We start from the raw sequence: 23,055 nt of genomic DNA, 5'->3' as shown, positions 1-23,055 counted from the left end.
GATATGCCAGAGACTTAAAAACATGTTTTTGTAATCATTTAGGTGTTTCAGTTGTGTCTGAATCTTTTTGATACCATTTGAGATTTTCTTGGAAAAGATACTGGAATGGTTTGCCATTTCCTTCTTCCTTCCTTCTCTTATTTTAATTCCCAGCTAAAATCTCATCTTCTACAGGAAGTCTTTCTTTATTCCCCCCACAATTTTACTGTCTTTTTTCTCTAGTGATTATATCTAATTTTCCTAATTTATACAACTTATTATTTGCATATGCTTCCTCCCATTAATCTAAGGGTCACTTCAGATCAGGGACTGTCTTATACCTATCTATGTAGCTCTAGTGCTTAGCACAGCGCCTGGCACAGAGAAGGTGTTAAATAAATATTGTCTGCCTAACTGTTTGGAAAGATGAAAAGAGGTTCACATTCTTGTTAACATTTTTTTGACACTCACAGTTTGACTTTTATTTTTATCACTTTCTAAGTGTTTTAACAAATATTCCAAATTTCATTAGCGGAAAAGCCAACCCACTTATTTTACTTTGGAACTTGAGTCATTTTAGGTGTCCAATTGTTTGTGACCCTGTTTTAGGGTTTTCTTGACAAAAATACTAGAGAGGCTTGCCCTATCCTTCTCTAACTCATTTCACATGAGGAAATTGAGTCAAACAGGATCAAGTGACTTGCCCGGGGTCACCTGCAGAGTTAATGTCTGAGGATAGATTTGAATTTAGGTCTTCCTTACTCCAGGCCCTGGGTGCTCTATTTACTGTGCCACTTGGCTATTTGAGAAGCAGAGTTGCTTTTAAAGTTTCTGCTGGCACAATTTTGAGGAGCCAAAGGAAAAGGGTTTTTCTCTCCCTACTGAATTTAATTCAGCACAGTGGATACTGTACCTACTTGTTTGGGTGTTAACTAACACATAGAGTGTGAATCAAACCAATAATCAACATTTCCAAGCTTTGCCCTGAGCTATATCTATATTATCTCACTATCAACCTGTGCAGTAGGAATAATTCTGAGGCTCAGAGAGACGAAGTGATTTGCCTGATTAGTCTAGAGTCACACTGTTCTTCGGCTTCTCCAGTTCAATACTTCTGTTATAGCAATTTGGGGAAAAGTGTTTTTGAGTCAGTGAAACAAAGGAAAAGCACTGGGGCTCTGGTGAATGAAATGTCACCTATTTCAAAGGCACTTTTTTCTCGTTTTGGAAAATATGCCAGAATGTTTCCAGTTATTCAGATTTTCAGTTCATTGAACTCAATTCATAATGAGAAAATCGTTAAATTTATTTCATGCTTAAACTGTGCAATTGCATTAAAATCTCATTAAAAATAACTATATCCAAAGTCTGGAAAGTTTTGTAGCTAGACATTTGTACACCGTCTCCATTTCTATTGGGTGTCAGGCTATTATTTAAAGAGAGACTGAAAATTTAATGAAATCTCTCTTTCAGAGATTTTGTTATTTAACATTTTTTGTTATTTGCATTTTGTTATTTGCATTTAAATTAATAGGCCCTAAATGAGTTTGTTTTATGACCCTAGGTAAATCACTTTATCTCCCTGGTTATCAGTTTTCTGATCTATAAAATGAGGGAGATACATTAAATGACCTCTATTTCTTTCAATTCTTTCAATTGTACAAATATATATATGCATATATATATATACATATATATACACATAATCCCACAAAACCATTTTATATATGAAAATACTGAGACTTAAGTGTATGTCTTGGGAGGTGTCACAGTGGTGAAATTAGGATTTGAACACAGATCTTTGGATTCTAAGTCTAGTATCTTTCCTGTTAGATTACGCTGCACTCAGCAGACATATTCAGGGTTGCCTGGTATCTTCTACTTTTTAACAACAAAAATCATAGCTAGTATTTATTTAGTGCTTTCAAGTTTGCAAACATTGCAAGTTTGCTTTCAGCTTTACAAATAATCTCTCATTTGATCTTCACAAGAAACCAAACAAGTGGTGATAATATTTTACCCTTCATTCACTGATGAAGAAACTGAGGCAGATAGATGTTGTGTGGCCTGCCAAGAGTAATAAAATTTGGTTAAATATCTGAGATTGGATTTGAATTCAGGTCTTATAAGATAAAAATCTGACAAAAACATTAATATATTATAGCTATGTAATTTATCCAGTGAAATAATGTTTCTTAATATCAGTAAAATATATATAAAGTATGATACTTTGTTATGAGGCTTATTACTTTGTGCCTTGTGATATGAAAGTAATGCTAGGTTTCCAGAGACTATTAAAGCAGAAAGCAAAACATGGCAGTTTCTACTAAACTGAAGAAGCTTTGAGTTTGGTTATGGTGATGAATTTCATATCCAGTTATATGTCCGAGGAATAGCCTCACTAAATTAATAAATATCTATCATCATGGTTAGCTGCCAGGCAATTAACTGTTTGGTTAAACGATTCATGGAAATGTACATTAAGGCGTGGGAATAAGATGTGATCTGCCTTAATGAAAGAAGCAACCATATGGACAAAAACATGGATCCTGGAAGAGTTTAAGGAATGGATACATGGGACAACCCCAGTACTTACTTTATGTAATCATTTTAAACCCTGCTCTTCATTCAGTGTTATTCCAAGCTCTCCTATGATACCAGTTGAGGTGATGTTATTGCCTAGTAAGCTTGCTCCAAATCTACATTTCCTCATTACAAGGGAAAGGGCTCTAGGGCACTGCCATTATTTGTAATATGCTGTTTATCTTGTAGAAAGTTTGCAGGTCTGCTAGCACACAGCTATTGAGAGCAGTGAGGATTTGATTTTACCTTTATAGTACCTGTAACTCTGAAGTAGTTTTCCCTTTCTAGTTTTTTTGGTGATTAGGCAGGGCTGGCTTTTGGGTGAGTAATGGAGCTTTGAGGTCAATTTAATGGCAGTGGTGGCATGAGGTGGGGCAGGGAGGCACTATGGTTTCGGAGAGGTGCTAGAAGGGGCCACTTGGTGCTTGTGGAGAAGAGGATGAGATGGTACCTGACTATGTTACTCCTGGTTATTTCATAGGTACCCACTCAGCCTCTTCCCCTCCAGAATTTAATAGCTCCCTCAGATACTTCTCTTACAGAGCAAAGTACTCTCCTTTCCCCCAACACAGTGCTGCATTTGATTGACCTCCCGTGATCTGTCTGTGACATAACCAGGAATAACATTGCCTAACTGGTTCCTGGAAAAATACTGAAGGGTGCACGAGGGGACTGAATTATATTTAACAGGAACAGCTAATGGTGGGAAGGCAATGGGTGGACTGAGACAGGGACTGCCTCATACCTTTTCCCTTTTCTATCAAAATACATATGCATTCATGGTGGTATTGGTGGTGGTAGGGGTAGCAAGCCTTTACCAAAAAGATCTTTTGAATACACCTGGCAAAACCAGACACAATAGACTAAATAGGGAAGTTAAAATTTCAGACTTGCCTAAGATCTGGGTCATTCTAGATCTTTAACTTTATACTATTATTAATTTCAATTCTACTGTTGTAACTGGGTTCTAATCTACATTAATTGAAGAGATTCTTTGGATCATGATGAATTGAGGAGATTTGAATTTCAATGTCATGATGGCAAACCAGGAAGGATTTGTGAATGATTATATGAGTTCTTTCCAGCCCAAGATAGAAAACTTAGGAGAACCCTGGGAAAAGTCAAGGTTTGTGGAAAACGAAACAAACAAATAACCCAGCAGCAAACAACTGGTGTTTCATGCATGTGTCAGGAATGAGGTGGCATAGTCAGAACTCTTCACACTTTCAAGCTGATTGTTAACTCCTTTCTTTTGCCTCTGTTGGGATCCCTGGCACTTAATGTAGTGTCTGGTACATAGCAGGTATAAATGTGTATCATTTGATTATTGGCCAAAGCAACCCACCAGGATGGATTTTTCATGTCCACTGATCTTAGAGCACCATCTTGTGTTAAATTCATATCTAACACTCTAGTTGGCCACCTCAAACCACCCTTCATAGTCCTATTAAGAGGTGAAATACTGCTTCTGTGTTTGTCAAAGTGAAACAAAGTACTGCAGAATTGTTTTTGTTATTGTTCTTAATTATGGGATATAGAACTGTTAAGCCAGCAAAAATACAGCTGATTGATTTGATATTTTTTTATGTAGCTCAGATGAGAATGAAGGCATCGCTTCACTGGCTGATCTTGAATAAAGCCTTTTAAAATTTTTACTCCGATTTTTTTCCTTTGGTTTGTGGAAGTATGGCTTAGGTTTGGACAGATATCTCCTGGCTGCTTCCACTTACTAATAACAACGTGTTTTTCAGTTGCCATGGTTTCTTTTGTCATAGTTCCTTAATTTGAAATCTCTCATGCCAGTGTACAATAATACAGGAAGTCTGGTGCTGGCTGGAGTATCAGAGAACTCAAAGGTCGCTGTTGACATTAGCTTTGGGACACTGGACATTTGCTTAAGGGTGCTTGAGCACTTTTTTTTTGTTATGTGTAAAATGAATGGGTTAGAGTCATTAGAAGGCCTCTGACATTTATTTTAGCTCCAGCTCTATTACCCTATGAGGTCAGCTCAAACTTTTCCCACCTAACTCCATCTCATTTTCTAGCAATGGCAGAGTTCCTTATACCATTTCTTATCCTAGTCTTGAGAGGTGTTTCACTCACCTTGAGCACTGAGTTATCTAATATGATCCTACTTCTTTCCTGACCCTAATAGAGCTAAGCTTCATCTATTTGGCATTGCTTGGGGACATGGGTTTTGTTTCAGATATCTTTTTTAGGGCCAAACTATTTAATCTGTTTCCACTACTTTGGGTGGACGTTCTTCTAAAACATATTGAACACTTCCTTAACTTCTGGGTTTTTAACTCTGTTTCCAAAAATTATGATGGTCATATTTCCTAAATGAAAAATCAGGACACATTATCTGACAAAGGGATATTCCTTTTGCAAAGGCTTGTTAAGTATGTATATATTATTTTCCCAATATTGAGATTGCCATGGAAAATCTGAGACATACAGTTGCCATGTAATTTGGGTGAAGTTGATGCAGAAATCCTCTCTAAGTAGGCAAAGTATTACTATGCCTAGTGATTCTGATTTCTCAGATCTAATTCTTCTCAATTCTGATTCCCTGTCCCTCTTTTATCCAATCCTGAGCAAATATTTTTTTCCTGGTATTTGTTCTTTCTATACTGATATCCCAATATCTTCCACCCTGATCTTAATGTTTGTTTCTTCCTTTGCCCTTCCCTATTTGTTGTTCAGTTGTTTTCAGTCCTAACTAACCCTTTGTAATCCCATTTGGGGTTTTCTTGGCAAAGATACTGGAGTGGCATATTCCTTCCTTCTCCAGCTCATTATACAGAGGAGAAAACTGAGGCTAGCAGGATGATGTGAGGACTTACCCAAAATCACACAACTAGTATGAGACTAAGGCTAGATTTGAACTCAGAAAGATGAGTATTTCTGACTCCAGACCCAGCATTCTATCCACTGCATCACCAAGCTTTCCCTATAGTTCTACCATAGCCTTGCTCCTGATATGTATATACCAGCTCTCACTTACTTATTGCTAAATTTCTGGAAAAGTTGGCTAGACTAGATGCCTTTACTTTCTTACCACATGCTCCCTTTCTGACCTTGTGCAGTGGAATAAGGATTTCTTTCCTTCCCCTTATTCTGCTAAAACTGTTCTCTTAAAGGTCACTAGTGATTCAATCCTCATCCTTGGCTTCTTTGTGGCTTTTGATACTGTTGATCACTCCTGTGGGATATTCTCCTCTTTCTTATTTTTAAAAGCAAACTTCAAGTGCTTCTTCCACCTCAACTGACCTATCGTTCTCTTCCTGAGCTCTCAATGTTTATTCCCAATGCCTTACCCTGGGCTTTCCTAGTCTGGCTCAAAGTGTTTTTTTTTTCTTTCTGGCCTGAATTTATTCCCATTGTTTCAACTATAGCCTTTATGCATATAACTCCCAAGTCTGGAGTTTCATAGATTTATATCACTTTTTGTGTGAGCTTTTGTTTGTGTATTAATCCAATGATTTCAGGATTCATTATTTGAAGTTATTATCACTCTGTTCAAATAAAATTATAAACTTTGTGATGAAAAGTTAAACATTTTCAATAAACACCCTAGATTACTTAAAAGTATGCATTCTGGGATAATGAAGGGGGGGGGGAAACAAGGGTTTTTTGACTTTTATGTTGACTGCATGAAATAAAATCATATGTATATATTGTCTCTCTTTCAGACAAACAGAACCCTTAAGAATGGTGACCAGCATCTAACACATTGTACCATGTAGCAGAGGAACAAGTGAACTATTAGGTAATGAAAAACTCTCTTTGAAATCCACAGTAGACATTGTCGGCTGCATCTGGGGTCAAGGAATAGGACAAACTATGCTCCAGAATATTTGCTCTTTGATCTTCAAATTCTTGCCATGCTGGACCAGTCTTGTTATTACTGCAGTTTTAGCATCTTAGAGCAGTCCAGGATATTCTCCCATTAGCAATGATCTTAGGAAGAACAGCTAGATGGGGTGGTAGAGAGAGTGCTGGGCCGAGAGTTAGTTGTTTGCCTCAGGTTTCTCATCTACAAAATGATTTAGGGAAGGAAATGGCAAACCACTCTAGTACTTTTGCGAAGAAGACCTCAAATGGAGTCTCAAAAGCTCAGTACAATTGAATAAGAATTAATTAGGAAGGAGAAGGATTGCTTGTTCTTGAAAATCTCATCCTTCACGAACCTTGAACACCAGAAGGCACCCATGATTCTACATTCTCCTCAGTATTTTTACTATTATTATTTCTGAGGCTAAGATCAAAGATATGGAGCTGAAAGAGACCTTATAGGCCATGCAGTCCAACCTATTCATTTCTCAGATGCAGAAATTGAGACCCTAGAAGAATAAGTGACTTGACCACGGTTATGTAGGTAGCATCTCCAGTCAGCATTCTTTCTCCTGTGTTTGTTAGATTTGGGGGGTTGGATCAGCCTGGAGATTCCCAATTATCATTGCCTTTAGAATCTCAGAAGTGAATCCTTTAATCATCAGAGTAGGAAATGACTCTTAGCTACTCTGAATTCCCTATGGTCACAGTGACAGGAACTGTCCATAGCCAGCCAGAGCTCCTAGAGGGGGTCTCCATACAACTTAGATCACAGGTGTTTGACCCAAATCAAATAATCTTATGAATACATTGAGTCCAGAGTTGTTTGACTTATTGGTGTCCCTTTTGTTCAGAAAGGTGAGAATTTAGTCATTGAGCTAATTTAGATAAAACAACTATCTAAAAACTCAGTTTAGTTCTTTATTTAGCTTTCCCTTTTCACTCCATGTTTGTGTGGGGAATTACGTCTCACCCTCTTCTATCTTGCAATTAAACTCTTTGGAGTTTGGAAAGATCTAACTCTTGGAAGTAATGGGAACCAGTGGGTGTTTATTTTATTTTATAATACCATGGGAGGGAGAATGCAATATGGATTATGAGTGATTAAAGTTAGAAATGATACTAGAAGGAAAAAATAAAAAAAAGAATTGTTTTTTTAATATAAAACCAGAGAGCCAGAATATACTACAAAAGACAGTAAGCTAGTTGTTAATCCTACACTAATGGCTGCTTTATTTAATCATCTGAATATGATACACTGGAAAAAAGTTCAGTAGAAACAATAGTTTGACATATATCACTTGAAGGCTAGTCTGAATTAATAAATGTCTGAACTGAAGATTTATTAAATGCATGCTCCTTAACATAATCTGTCTTGAATGAGACTTACAAAGTAATTATCCTTCCACCTCTGCTGGGAGTGATGGTTAAGGGACACTGGAGCTTGTGATTTGGAAAATGGACATAAAAGTTTTTGGCTCTCCTTTTACACCAGAGAAGTCTATTTTTTTTCCTTTTATGGGGTTTACATAGTCCTTTATTATAAGTTTGGGGTTAAATATGCATTTCTGAGTTTCTAAGCCTTTTCTGTGTCATCTGCTGGCTTCTTTTCCTGTTGTCTGCAGCTTTAACACCCTTCCCTCAAAATTCCCAATTAGGTAATGTGCCAATCCATAATATGTTGAAACCATGATGTGGAAAGTCAAACAAGGAAAGGGATAACTGTATGAACAGTTTAGAGATCTGCCTCAAATGGCAGAACAGCATATGAGTGATTAGCATAGAAATTGCTTGAAATGCTTACGTAGTTTGCCTTCTTAAGTGAGTTAAATTCTACAGACAGGAAAACAAAACCCCCCAAAATTCAATTTCTGTTCAAATGATTATAAAATAAAATAATGAAGTTTTCACTGTGGTTAAAAGATTGAGACAGTTATTATCAGGCTCTTCAGTACTTGTGGCTATAAATAAATACTTAAACAAGCTTTAACCCGAATTTCTCATCCCATTGTGTTTCATTTTGAAGACCAGTCCCTTCTTTTCAGTAGCCCCAGAATGAATGAATAATTGAATGAATAAAAACTTGTTTTTTAAAAAAGAAATTTTGCAGAAGCAGTAATGTTTACTTATTTTTTCTTTATTTTTCTTTATAGGAAAGTATGATGAATTTGTTTTGGTATGCTAGCTTCATAATTCTACTGATTTCTCCTCTTGAAGCTGGTAAGTTAAATAATTTTTTGTGTGTGTTCTATCAAAAACAAAGCAAAATACTTTTATGTGTGTTTCAAAAACAAAAAATTCTCTCTCTAATTTTAAAAACATGTTTCAGTTAAAGTTGGTCATGTAAGTATTCAATAATCAATTATTAGTTGATGAAGCTGCTTTATGGTGTGGTGATTCTTTTTATTTTTTAATTTAATTTTATTAGTTAATTTAGAATATTTTCCCATGGTTACCAGATTCATGTTCTTTCCCTCCCCTCCCACCAACTCCCTCCCATAGTTGACCCACAATTCTACTAGGTTTTACATGTGTCATTGATCAAAACTTTGTCATCCTCGGTTACCGAGAGACTACTACTAGGATCAAGACCTATTTCCATATTATTGATATTTGAACTAGGGTAATCATTTAGAGTCTACATCCCTAATCATATTCCCATCGACCCATGTGGTCAAGAAATTGTTTTTCTTCTGTGTTTCTACTCTCACAGTTCTCCCTCTGAATGTGGATAGTGTTCTTTCTCATAAATCCCTCCGAATTGTCCTCGATCATTTCATTGCTGCTAGTAGAGAGGTCCATTACATTCGATTGTACCACAGTGTATCAGTCTCTGTGTATAATGTTCTCCTGGTTCTGCAACTTTCACTCTGCATCACTTCCTGGAGGTCATTCCAGTTCACATGAAATTCCTCCAGTTCATTATTTCTTTGAGCACAATAATATTCCATCACCAACATATACCACAATTTGTTCAGCCATTCCCCAATTAGAGGGCATCCTCTCATTTTCCAGTTTTTTTGCTACCACAAAGAACACAGCTATAAATATTCTTGTACAGGTCTTTTTCCTTATTATCTCTTTGGTGTATAAACCCAGCAGTGCTATGCCTGGATCTTTTAGCGCCCTTTGGGCATAGTTCCAAATTGCCTTCTAGAATGGTTGGATCATTTCACAACTCCACCAGCAATGCATTAATGTTCCAATTTAACCATATCCACTCCAACATTTATTACTTTCCTTTGCTGTCATGTTAGCCAATATGCTAGGTGTGAGGTGGTACCTCAGAGTTGTTTTGATTTGCATTTCTCTGATTATAAGAGATTTAGAACACTTTTTCATGTGCTTATTGATAGTTTTGATTTCTTTATCTGAAACCTTCCTTTTCATGTCCCTTGCCCATTTATCAATTGGGGAATGGCTTGATTATTTTGTACAATTGATTTAGCTCCTTATAAATTTGAGTAATTAGACCTTTCTCAGAGGTTTTTGTTATAAAGATTTTTTCCCAATTTGTTGCTTCCCTTTGTGGTGATTCTTTTTAAACAAAAGGATGATCAACATGCACAGATTTTTAAAGGCTAAGAAAAGTAATATTATGGGGTTGTACGTTCAACTTAGGGCATTTAGGTGGTATAGTAGATAGAACACTGGGCTTGGAATAGGAAGACTCATAATCATTAGTTCAAATTCAGCCTAACTAGCTATGTGACTTTGGGCATGTCACTTCAGTCTGTTTCTTAGTTCCTCATCTAGAAAATGAGCTAGAGAAGGAAAAAAAAGACAGAAAGTGAAATATAGTCTGTTTTGTTCTTTGTTCAGCCTCCATCAGTTCTTCCTTTGGAGGAGGATAAGATTTTTTATCATGAATCTGGGATTTTCTTGGATCACTCTATTATTGAGAATAACTAGGTCATTCACAATGTTCATCAAAAATTTTTGCTGTTACTGTATACAGTGTTCTGGTTCTGCTTATTTCACTTTGTATCAGTTCATGTAACTCTCTTCAGGGTTTTCTAAAATCATCCTGATAAGCTGTGTCTGTAATGGAGTGTAATCATTTCATCTTTAAGGTCAAAGGAATCTGTGATTGAGCAATGACTTTACTCATATGTTAACTGGAAAATTAATAATGCGAGTGTGTTCTTTTCTATTTTGAACCTCCATTTCCATATCTAGAAAATGAAGATTTTGGATTAAATGATTACTAAGCACTCATCCACATCTTAAGGAACTTTTTTTGGATGATTATTGCAGAGTCCTCAGACAATAGTGTTTTTTTTTTTTTTAAGTTAATGAATAGGATTTAGATTTAGACCTAGAAGGTACCTTAGTGGTCACAAAATCTAATTCTTTAACTTTACAGATGAGGAAACTGAGGATTAGGGAGGTTAAGCGATTCCTTTAGTGTCAGACATTTGAGTGACATTCAAATTCAGTTGTTCCTGATTCTAAGTCCAATACTTTGCCTGTTATAATATGCTTTTTAAAATTTTAGTAAACTTTGAAGGACATGATTTATTATTGTACGTTCTTTCTTTTTATCTTTTAAAAGATAATTGTGTGGAGGTTGAAGCACAACTAATCTTAGTTATTTTTGAAGATGAACTTGATGTTCGTCAATGTGGTCAAAGAGCATTTGACTCTTACAGTAATCGAACTTGGTATGGAAGTGATGGTAAGACGCTCATTTCAATGGATCAGAACTCTAGGGTTCACCAATACAGAGAGATACTTTGGTTTGCTCCAGCTGCAACAGAGGATACAGGATATTATTACTGTGTTGAAAGGTAAGAAGTTTTTTGTTTTCTTTTTTCCTCTGAATGATGCTAACAATATGGATAATACACAGGGTGGACTCCAGTAAAGATTTTTTTTTTGCAAAACTTCATTTTGATCAAAAACTTTATTAGGGAAATCTAGGTCACTCAATGGAAAGAGAGCCAGGCCTGGAGATATGAAGTCCCGAGTTCAAATCTGGCCCCAGATACTTCCTAGCTGTGGGACCTTGGGCAAATCATTTGACAGCTATTACCTAGCCCTTATTGCTCCCCTGCCTTGGAACTGATACTTAGTATTAATTCTGACAGAAAGTAAAAGTTGGAAAAAACCTGTATTATAAAATTCATGGGTACATGGGAAGAATATGATACATATTTATATACAACAGACATGTTATACACAACATATGATAAAATAATATATCATAAATTAAAATGAATAAGAAATTAAAAATTCATCTTATCCTACTTTCAAAAAGATCTTTCTTCTGAGGTATTCAAAATTCTCACTTCTTTGAAAGCTCTCAATAAATGAGGTCCAGGATAGTTTTAAAGGCCTGACTATAAATGCACAATTGGTTAATATCAGTGCTTTTTATTATCAACAACAACAAACAAAAGGAAGTTCCATCTACTGCAGAACCCTCGTCTGAAACACATTCATATATATATTCTTATTTGGTACTTGTGTCATCTCAATAGCAAATGGATATCTAATATCCATATCTAATGGAGTGGCAGAAGGACAGATGGGAAAATCCATAAGGCAGCTAAATATGGGGAAGGTTATAATAGTCTGCAACTAGATATTAGGGTTTTTGATAGGGTTTTGATATGAGTTTTCATAAAAATGTTCCCCCTCCATTTTTAAAATAAGTCTGAGGTTTTGTTTTCTGCTGATAATGATGTTCATATTTTTGAGGACCTTCTCAAAGTAACACAGCACAACCCCCCAAATCACATTTTAAATAATTGTCCAATGTAGAATAACAGTGAGCAGTGAACACAATTTTGATCCCCAATTTTTTTGGTTAAGTTTTAGCATGTTTGTTTAAAAAGAAGATTGAAATAATTTGATTTCTATTTGTCTTTGTGCACTAAAGGCATACCTTTGAAATATAGGTCTTTGATATCACAACACAATTTTGGGGGGGAAGCTGTAGGACACAGTCTTAAAAAAGGGGAAGATTTTATATGAATTATAGGAAAGTGTGGGTATAACCTATATCAGACTATTCACTACCTTGAGTGAGGGGATAATAGTGCGGGAGAAAATCTGAATTCTAAAGTGTCAGACGACAATTGTCAAAAATTGTTTCTATGTGTAACTAAAAAAAATTTAAAAACTAGAGAAAAGGGGAAGATCTTATAAAATATAGGACTTAAATGAAATGTACTAACCCCCTTAAGTGGTCTAGAGAATAATTGTCCTAACCCTGGCTTCTTTATGTCATTGCCATAAAGAAAGTTTCAAAGGATTTGGAGTGAGCTTCATGCTGCCTTTTCTGGAAATTTTCCCTTTGCACAAAATAACTGGAATCCGTAGATGACAGCTGTACATGCTCAAACCTGTTTGAACTATGATAATAATAATAATAATAATAACCCCTGGGGTTCCTGGCATTACAGTTCTGGGGGCACTCTATTTCACCAATCACTAAAGATGGTATCTTCCCACCAGCTAGTCACAGCATTATTTTTCAGATATGTAGGAAAACGTGATGCCTCACAATTTCTTTCTGCCCATGCATGATGAGTAGGGCCCTCCCTGCTAGATCAAGTCCACTGGTGGGACTGGTGATACATATCCATAATAAATTGGGGAAAAGTGAATAACACTTAGAAAAGGGCTCAACCCAACCATTTTATTTTCATTGTAGAAATTCTACCCACTGCCACAAAGAGAAATTCAAGATAGAAATTTTGAAGAAAAATCCTGGAATATGTCATAACGAGCAAAATGATTATATACAAAAATTGCCTATAGGACCCGGTGGCTTCATTGTGTGTCCCCATTTGGATATTTTTAAAGATGAAAATAATAATCTACCTAAAGTACAGTGGTATAAGGTAAATTCTTTTTTGAAGTACTGTTATTACCTATTCCCCCCAGCCCCCAGATGAGTAGAACAATTTGGTGAAAGAAAACTGATTCACTGAAAATGGAAGAAGTGGTAACTTTGCAAGATTTTTATGGTATTATTGGTATTATATATTTACAGATGTTTAATTTATTTTTATATATTTATGTATTTTATATGTTATATATTATATTAATTTATTAATATACTTAATTTATATTATTATTGTGCTGTGGGAAGATACTTCTGAGGAAATCTCTGTAAAAAGTCAAATTAAGGGGGCAGCTGGGTAGCTCAGTGGATTGAAAACCAGGCCTAGAGACGGGAGGTCCTAGGTTCAAATCTGGCCCCAGACACTTCCCAGCTGTGTGACCCTGGGCAAGTCACTTGACCCCCATTGCCTAGACCTTACCACTCTTCTGCCTTGGAGCCAATACACAGTATTGACTCCAAGACAGAAGGTAAGGGTTTAAAAAAAAAAAGAAAGTCAAATTAAATGGGAGCATAAAACGCTGACTTGGGAATTTAATTGAAGTATTTGAACTTTTTTTCATTGGACCTATACTTTTTTTTTGTAGCACATTTTTTATATTGAGAGAATGAAAAATTAAGAAAAAAGATATTATAAATTAATTTATATGATATTGTTATTATTATATTATTGGTTTATATTATAAACTGGTAAATTTGCTATATTGTGCATTGTTTACTTTACCTGAAATGGTGGTCTTGAATTCACTTGCTTCCTTGCATATGCAGCTTAATAGCCTTGCTTGGGACAACTAAAGCCTAAAACAATATATGCTGAATGCTTTTGAGGGCTATTAATGTTTATTACATTGACATGATTGTGGGAAGGATTGAAATCATCACATAGAAAGGACGAAATATACAATAAATAAGTAGCTATTAACATTATTGTCACTAAGCTGGTTAGGAACTAAATAAATTTGCAAAGAAATTCTTTCCCACTGTACCTCTAAGTCCCTCAAACATGTGTGTATGTGTGTGGAGTCTTGTTTTTGTCAATATGTAAAGGGATTTATTTTTCTGGGTCTAGGATTGCAAACCTCTTCTTGACACAAGATTTCAAGGAAAAAAGAAAGATCTTTTCCTGGATGATATACAGAAAGTGGATCAGGGGCACTATACCTGCCTTATATCCTATCCTTATATAGGGAAGCATTATAATGTTACTCGGTCAATTCATCTAAGTATTATGGGTAAGTGTTAAAGAATTTTTGAAGAACACCTTAGAGATAAACTAGTTTTAGTGTCTCATTGTCCAGGTAGTACTGAATATGATATTTAAGGAGGTTGACATGCCCCCTGGTTCCACGGCCAGCCTCTTTTTCTCCTTTATTTTCCATTATCTGATGTTTACCACCTAAAGGTCCATTGCTACCTATCAGCATTATGAAATAAATTTAACCAAATTCTAAGAGAAGAGACAACCCTTTTGTGTCCTAAGAATACCTGGTGTTTTAGTGCTCTTCAGTGGGGATAATATGCCCCAAAGCACTGTAGCTCTTGCTTTCCTTTATTTCAAAGGAAATAAAGCCAGATCTCATGTCTTAGACAAACTGTCTTATAGTCTAGATGCTATTCTAGAAGTAAGGATTTGTAGACTTCCTAAAAGTCTTGGAGAAAAATCAATATTTAGGGACCTGTCAACCATAAGATCACCAGTTTGAGTATTCGTTGGCTCTGTTTCATCATGTGGGAAGACAATAGATAAGAAAAGAATGCTATAGGAGGGAATAGGAGGGGAAATAGGAGGAATAATTCGTCTTTCCATGCTTTTTAAGATTTTATAAACTTTAATCATGTCTTCCCCTTTGGTCTTCACCTTACTATCTTGAAAGTCTTATTTTTTTTTTCATTTTTCTTTATTTATTCACCCCTCCCTCACATCAATAAATTTATTTGCTCTTCTCTGATAATCTTCAAGCTCAATTTTATCTTCTTTGGGATAGCATAACCGGAATTACAAGTGTTGTTCCAAACTTCAAAGGAGGTGGCTAGTTTGAAGCATCCTGACATCTTTATTTCTTATGCTAGATATTGACACACCATTTCTCCAGCTTCCAATTGGCTTATCCTACTTCTCCTGTCCTTGAGATTCGAAGTCTCAGCCCACCAAGAGTCTCTAGCTTCCACTTTAGAGAACTATACCCCAAGAACCCTCCACTCTTAGCTTCTCCATCTAGGGAATTTTGGGCTATTCTTTTCTTCTCTGTCTTCACTCTTATCTCCTTGTCTCTGCATAAAATTTTCATCACCTTTGGAGAAACAGTAAAGCTAGAGATCTTGAAACCCAGGGTCTTAGTCTGTCATTACCTGAGACATTAACTGTGCTCATAAGAGTTGTCACTTCAATGAATTCAGTAGCATAAAGAAGGCCAAGCCCTGAGAATGTTGTGGTTTGGCTGAGTAATAGCCCAGGAGTTTAGGGTGTGATCTTTATCTAGGCATGTATGGGCAGATTCTCTATCCCTTTTGTACACCTAATCCCATGTCAACTACCTTACACTGTCTAGAGACTTGGATGATTACTTGGTCAGGTGTGACCTAGCCAGTATGGGGAGATAGGTAATCCTCTGAAACTCCTCTTACTGTTTGTTGGAGACTTAGAAATCACTGTGAAGAATCACCTTCATTTATTTATTTATTTGTTTGTTTATTTATTTATTTACTTATTCATCTATTTATTCTATTTTATTCATTTATTTATTCATTCATTCATTTATTCATTTATTTATTCATTTATTTATTTGTTTGTTTGTTCATTTATTTATTTATTTATTCATTCATTCATTTATTTGTTTGTTTATTTATTTATTTATTCATTCATTCATTCATTTATTTATTCATTCATTCATTTATTTATTTATTCATTCATTTATTCATTCATTCATTCATTCATTCATTCATTTATTTATTTATTTATTTATTTATTTATTTATTTATTTATTTATTTATTTATTTATTTATTTTAAGGATCAGGAAAGAAAAAACTACCAACAATTCTGGCACCTGAAAACAAGACAATGGAGGTAGAACTTGGTAAGTATTACCAATATTTGGTTTTTTGTCCTTTGTGATGAGTTGAAAACCATCTCATGAAGTATATGCGTTTTCCTCTCATGTCAGTGTATGAAAGAACATTTGAGTGAAGGCATCACAGATTATTTAAATGTTGTTTCAGGGTCCCGGTTGCTTTTGGACTGCAATTTCACAGTTGGAAAGAACCAATATCCCTATTGGTCTTGGAATGGATCATATGCTGACATTGATCCCAATATTGCATGGTTTACGCCTCAGTAAGTGCATGCTAATTATATTAAGATAGAGGTAAAGAAATTTCTCATTTTGTGTGAACCTTGTTACTATTTTGTTAAGCCATCAATATAATTTTCAACAGGCTAAGAAATGGTCAAAATTCCTTATTTTCTAGCAACATATAGAATGTTTTTTAAAAAATGTTTTTAAAAAACCATTTAGTCCAATCTTTTCATTTTATAGATTTAAAAAACTGATAACATGGAAGTTCTTAAAATTGGATAGAGTGCTAAGCTTGGAGATGAGAGGACCTAGGTTCAAATCTGGCATCATATACTTCCTAGCTATGTGACCCTGGATAAGTCACTTAACCCCAATTGCCTAGCCCTTGTCACTTTCTTGCCTTGAAACCAATTCTTAGAGTGTGAATTTGTCAAGAAATTCAGGATGTAGTTGTTGCTATGACAATTTTATGTTAATTTTTCATTACTGGGAGTAGCATTTGGAGCTTGGTCATTCAGGGAAGGAAGGAGGAGGCCCAGGGTATCATTGAAATAGAGCTGAAAGGAACTTCAGAAACTCTTTAGTTCAACCTTGTACAAATGAACTGAAGGCAAGGGAGGATCAGCTACTTGTTTCAGGTCACACAGGTAGTGACAGAGGCAGCATTGGAATCCATGTCTTCCTGACTCTGGAACGAATGCTCTTTCTAATATGGAAAAGATCTCACCAGCAAATGGGCAAGGGACCAATGCTAATATGTTTATATGTTTTTCATTCTTTGCCTTCTATTTTTATTATGGTATCAAAAAATAGTGCCAAAAAAAGTTTCTTTCTTTGGGCTTTTCCCCTTCCTTTAAGTCAGGGTCATTCAATTTGATTTCCTTCAAGCAAGAACTTTTGGGGCTTCCTCCATTTGTAACTTATCTAAACTTGCTGATGTCCTTGGATGCTTTTTCTTGTAGACATCTCCCTGAATTCATCTTTTCTTTTTCTTGGTATCCACCCAAGCAGATGTCCAAGACTTTCTGTCACGTTGCTCCTTCTTTGACTCCTGTTCCTTATCTCCTCCCTAACTTTCAACCCTGTTACGGCTTTCTTAAAGAAAACCCCAAATGGCATGATGAAGTGTTGGACACTGAAAGATGACTGATCTGAATTTTTCCTAACCACAATAGTGGGAGTCTTTTTCTATACTCTCTGTCTTCTAACATCTCACTACTACCCTTCTCTTGGGTCCTTCTATCACTAATTCTTTCTCTGTGGTCTCACCATTTAAGTCTCATTATCAAACAGCCTCTCTTAGAAGACTTTGTTGTCTCAGTATGACATGAAACCTACAATATGGCTTTGTATGGTCTAATCAGACGTGTGTTGCTTTTAAGGCAATCATCATCACGTCATAAAGCTAAAAAGAACCTTGGAAGTTCTTAGTCTCATCCCCTCGCCCCATGCAGGAATGTCTTCTATTTCATCTTTGACAAAGAGTTCTTTTGCTCTAACAGTTTGATTGATGGGAAAGTACTAATTTGCAACATATAATAACATGAAGAAGGTAATAGCATGAGGAGCTTGTTGTTACCTATGCAACAATTTATTTTAATGAAAAAAAAAAGAAAAATAGAATGAAGTGAAATGATTTGTGTTGAAGTTTTCTTAAATAACCTTGTTTTTTCTATTGTTTGAATAGAATCCCAAATTTAACCAAAACGAATCCCAGTACAGAGATTTGCAGGCTTAATGTTTCCAAAGTTCAAAGTAAACATTATCTGTACCCATTTATCTGTTCGGTTAAAAATGGTGCTGGTGAGGTTTCAGCATATATTGCCTTGATACCACCAGGTAAGCAATTTGATTATTTATTTGAACTATAATTATATTTATTGTACTATGCTCTCCACTTAAAATGGAGAATAATAAACATTAATAAAAATAATGTGTGTCAGCAGCAGGCTAATTTGGGACTTTGAAACTATTCAGAAAGAGAATTTTTGGCTAGTTTGCTAAATGATTGTGATTTTTTTTAGTGAAAAGTTTGTATTTTTGAATTTGGTTTCTGGTCTCATCAGAATAAATATATCATTAATTTTCTTGGGAGATTAGGTGGAGTAGGGGAAGGAAATAATAAGACAGAAAGCTTTCATAAGCACTTGACTGTGTGCTCTAAACCTACTCTTCTTGGATGAAAAAGAGTAGTTATTCAGTCAGTAGAATTGGATAAAAGACCATATTGGACAACCAGGATTAGCAGTGTTGTTATTGACTGGCATTAATGACAGCTGGGGAAGCTGATACCAGAACTAAGCTATGTTTCAACTGGGAAAATCCCCCACAAAGCTTTAGTATAATGACCTCTTATCACGGCCCCAACGTGAGCCTGGGTTTTCAAATGCTATGTAGTCAGAGCACAAGCACTAGAAGGTATCATTCTGCTGCAAGGTGTTTTGGGAGCATGGACCCAGACACAGGCTCATCACTTCAAGGCTGGCCACCAGGTGGTGAATGTTTTTGGACAAAGTAATATGAAGATCATCGACTACTAGCAAAATGCATTTATGTTTTAGTTCAACACTTAAATCTGTGATTTCTTTGGTCTACAGTCTCCATTTGCTGGTGTAGACTACAACCCTTCCATGAATTAATGGATGTTCTTTAGTAGAGAATTATGGATAGAAGTATTAATAATTATTATATAATGGAGATAAGAGACGATGCTTTAAGAAACTAGATACATTAAACTTAGAGGCTCTGCTTCAGCAGATGATATTGACAGTTCTATACTTAAAATATTGTTACTTCAGGCTCAATATTTGCATTTCTTTGTTTTTCTGAGATAGTCCCGGATTATAAGATATACCTGATTGCTGGATTCATCACTTTGACATTAGTAATTACATTCTCCATGATTATCTACAAATTTTTCAAGGTTGAAATTGTGCTTCTATATAGGGATTCTTGCCATCCTTATTTCCTGAAAAAAGGTAAATTTATGTTTTTTTCCTGTTCAATATCATCATTTGAATCAGTAAATGAAATAAAAATAATCATGTTACTTAAAATAGAAAGTTTTCTCATTTTCCATTTTTTGACTTTTCTGGAAAGGAAGAGCCAAATTGCTTCCTTTTTGTTTGCTTTAGTTGATAAAGTCAGGCATGGTCCATGTTTTGTAGACTTATAGATAAATATGTATTACTAAGGATTAAATTATATTTGCTTTCAATTTAAGTAATAATGTCAATTTGTCCATAGAATGTAAACCATATTGGTAAAAATCTTTTTACGTGGTAACTGAAATTCTCATCATTTTAAAATTCTTTTGTGTGGTTGATAAATATTTTTAACAGTCTCCTGTGATCTCTGTGCTGCCATCTACCTTCTAAAGTAAGACATTAAAAAATTTGAAGTCACCCCAGGTGAATTCTATTTGTTAAGTATCATAGGGAAAAAAAAAAATCTCTGAACAACTTAAGGAGAGGAAGGTCAAATTTATGGTTGAGACATTTGAGACATTTAGAGGAGTGGATGAGTGGGAAGTCCCAAACTTGTACCTATTACAGAAAGTGCTAAGGAGTCACAAAACTGAATTTATTTTAGATCTTAGGTTAATTGCATCACAATGTTTACACTTGAAGGAGAAGAGTGTTGACATGCATATTTTCTGCTACTTGAACTTTTTATCATAAGTAAGAAACTAGTGAATTTTAAAATATTTTAAATAATAGAATATATATATATATATATACACACAGGCATACACATGTATAATTCTGAACATCCTCCATGATGACATTTTCTGAGCTATCTTATTTGCTTATTATATTTTAACCTTTATGTCAGTGATATTGGCTGGTATGGCCATAATATCTACATGCATCAGTACAAAAATAATCATGCTACTTAAAATAAAAAAAATTATGATTTTCCTTTTTTAAAACTTTTCTGGGAAAGAGGGGGCATTGTGGAAGAATGATGCCTTCAAGTTGCTTGTTTGACTATTTCCAAAGAAATAGGGTCATTCTCTATATTTACAAATTTATTTTCATGCTAAGAAGATAAAGGACTACTATGTCAACTATTAAAACTGAGTCACCAACATATATATATATATATACATATAAAGAAAATTTAAAAACATTTGAACAATTAAAGAGATTTTTTGTGGTGGCTATTATTTCATTCATGTCATGGTACCAAAGGACTATCAATATTGATTTGGAAATGGAAGTTTGTTGTCTCTACTTTGTCAGGATGCTGAACACATTATGTTTCATCTTTTAGTTTCAGATGGAAAGCTCTATGATGCATATATCCTATATCCAAAAAATTCTGGAGAAGGGTCCACCTATACCTCAGACATATTTGTGTTTAAAATCTTGCCTGAGGTCTTGGAAAATCAATGTGGATATAATCTTTTCATCTATGGAAGGGATGACCTTGTTGGAGAAGGTATGTTTAAAATGAGGGAAATGACTTCATAATAACTTATGAAATAGTATATATTTCATAGGCTCATAGACTTAGAACTACTACTCTCCCCACCCCCACCATCATCACTATTACTACTAGTACTTCTGCTACTACTGCTGCTACTGCTGCTCTTTCTACTAGCTAGCTAGCTAAAATTTATGTAGTGCTGTAAGATTTGTGAAACACTTTATAGGTGTTATCTCATTGGATAATTATGATGATCCTATAATGGAGGTGCTATTGTATCCTCATTTGGCAGATGACAAATCTGAAGTCATGACACTAGTAAACGTCTGAGATAGGATTTGAAGTCAAATCTTCCTGACTCCAAATCTAATATTCCTTGTATTGCATCAATTGCTGAATTATAAAATATGAGGAAGATAGTAAAGTATAAGGAGACTGGAAAAGTAGGAAGGGACCAAGTCGTAAAGGGATTTAAGTTCCAAACAGAACATTTTGTATTTGATCCTGGAGGTATTAAGGGACCGCTGGAGTTTACTGATTAGGGGATGGAGAGTGACATGGCGATGCATTCACTTTAGGAAAATCACTTTGATCACTGAATAGAGAATGGATTGGACTCAGTAGAAGCTTAAGTCAGGGATCATCCAGGCAGGAGATAATGAGAGTTTTCACCAGAGGTGAGAAATGTAGTAAAGGAAAGAATGAAAGCACTTGGCAGCAGATGGAATTTGTAAAGTGAGTATGAGTGGAGTCAGAGATGACAGAGATTGTAAGCCTGAATAAATGAGATAAAAGTGGTTATTTCAGTAGTAACAAGAATGTCACTAAGAGTGGAGCATCAAATTTACTATATCCAGGGCACAGTTATAAATGTGAGAATGAAACTTGGGAGACTGGTTAGAGCTCGATATATAGACCTTCTTGTGCTTGTAGGTGATGGCAAGATCACCCTGTTTGTAGCTGAGGTAGAGGAGAGGAGCAAGTCCTGGAAACTGAGTAGATCAAAGAACTGGGGAGTTATAGTATATGCGAGAGTATTAATATGTATGTTGAAGATTCCTATTATGAGAACAGGAATTGGGAGGAGAGTCTGTTAGCTTTGAGGAAATATGGAGAATGTCCTAGAGATTAATAGGAAATTGGCATTAGAGTATGGATTAGAGGATAAATTTGAATGGTGCTTAACTCAAAAGAGGAGAGTTTTGTTGAGCTAATGTAGGACATTCTAAATATTACAATGAAGAGCAAGGAGAAAAATCAATGAGTCAGGAATTTGTGAGTCAAGGTGCAACCAGTACTGAAAAGGTGTTATAGTTTCTCTGTTGGCTTCTTACCACAGTAGATAAGTGACCTACACCCAGTAGGTTCTTAATGAATATTTGATACTGTTAGCTTTTAGGATAATTTAATATCTTGTTGGTCCTAGAGTTATAGGTGGAGACACTTGATTTCATCCATTTTCTCAGGGCTGATAGAATAATTAGCATATAATAATCAGCAGGGAAGCTAAGTGGAATAGTGGAAAGAGTAATGGGGCAGGAATCAGGAAGACTCATCTTTCTGAGTTCAAATTTGGCCTCAGACACTTACCAACTGTGTGACAGAGCAAATCACTTAAGCCTATTTGCCTCAATTTCTCATCTATAACATGAGCCAGAGAAGGAAATGGTAAACCACACCAGTATCTCTGTCAAGAAAACCTCAAATGGGGTCACAAAGAGTTGGACATGATTGAACAATGATGAAAACTCTGAAACATGAATCAACTCCAAAGTCTCCCTGACTTCATGTTTATTCATCCTCTTCTTGAATATTTCCTGTATTGAGGACTTCACTATCTTTTATTGCCTTCCTAATCAAGGTAGCTTACATTCATCCTCTTCAGGTTCAGTATTTCCTCAAGGATGACCATCAAGTTATAAAGGCATGAATTCCCTTCTCTCACTGTCTTTCATATCCTGCACAGGGGAAATTTGGAACCCTTTGTTCAGTTTCTTTTTAAGAAAATCTCTTCCTAGTTCTTGTAATAAGGAAGTAATGAGACAAGTACAAGAGGGTTGAGGCATTCCTATTTTTTA

General features: G+C 35.4%; 1 protein-coding gene across 1 annotated transcript in view; it reads left to right on the top strand.

Moving 5' to 3' along the window:
- The window catches only part of IL1R1 (interleukin 1 receptor type 1), a 34,958-nt gene that overhangs the window by 8,367 nt on the left and 3,536 nt on the right, over positions 1 to 23,055 (top strand). Inside the window, exons 2-11 of the mRNA XM_007501161.3 lie at positions 6,258 to 6,334; positions 8,553 to 8,619; positions 10,955 to 11,189; positions 13,061 to 13,250; positions 14,322 to 14,484; positions 16,262 to 16,327; positions 16,470 to 16,584; positions 18,234 to 18,385; positions 19,381 to 19,524; positions 20,822 to 20,989. Coding sequence (XP_007501223.1) covers positions 8,559 to 8,619; positions 10,955 to 11,189; positions 13,061 to 13,250; positions 14,322 to 14,484; positions 16,262 to 16,327; positions 16,470 to 16,584; positions 18,234 to 18,385; positions 19,381 to 19,524; positions 20,822 to 20,989 — 1,294 coding nt within the window. The 5' untranslated portion in view covers positions 6,258 to 6,334; positions 8,553 to 8,558. The remainder of the gene's footprint in view (positions 1 to 6,257; positions 6,335 to 8,552; positions 8,620 to 10,954; positions 11,190 to 13,060; positions 13,251 to 14,321; positions 14,485 to 16,261; positions 16,328 to 16,469; positions 16,585 to 18,233; positions 18,386 to 19,380; positions 19,525 to 20,821; positions 20,990 to 23,055) is intronic.

This window comes from Monodelphis domestica, chromosome 8 (assembly GCF_027887165.1).
Source record: "Monodelphis domestica isolate mMonDom1 chromosome 8, mMonDom1.pri, whole genome shotgun sequence".
NCBI classification, from domain to species: Eukaryota; Metazoa; Chordata; class Mammalia; order Didelphimorphia; family Didelphidae; genus Monodelphis; species Monodelphis domestica.
The sequence above is the reverse complement of the archived record's forward strand: the minus strand, read 5'-3'. Positions and strand labels throughout refer to the sequence as shown.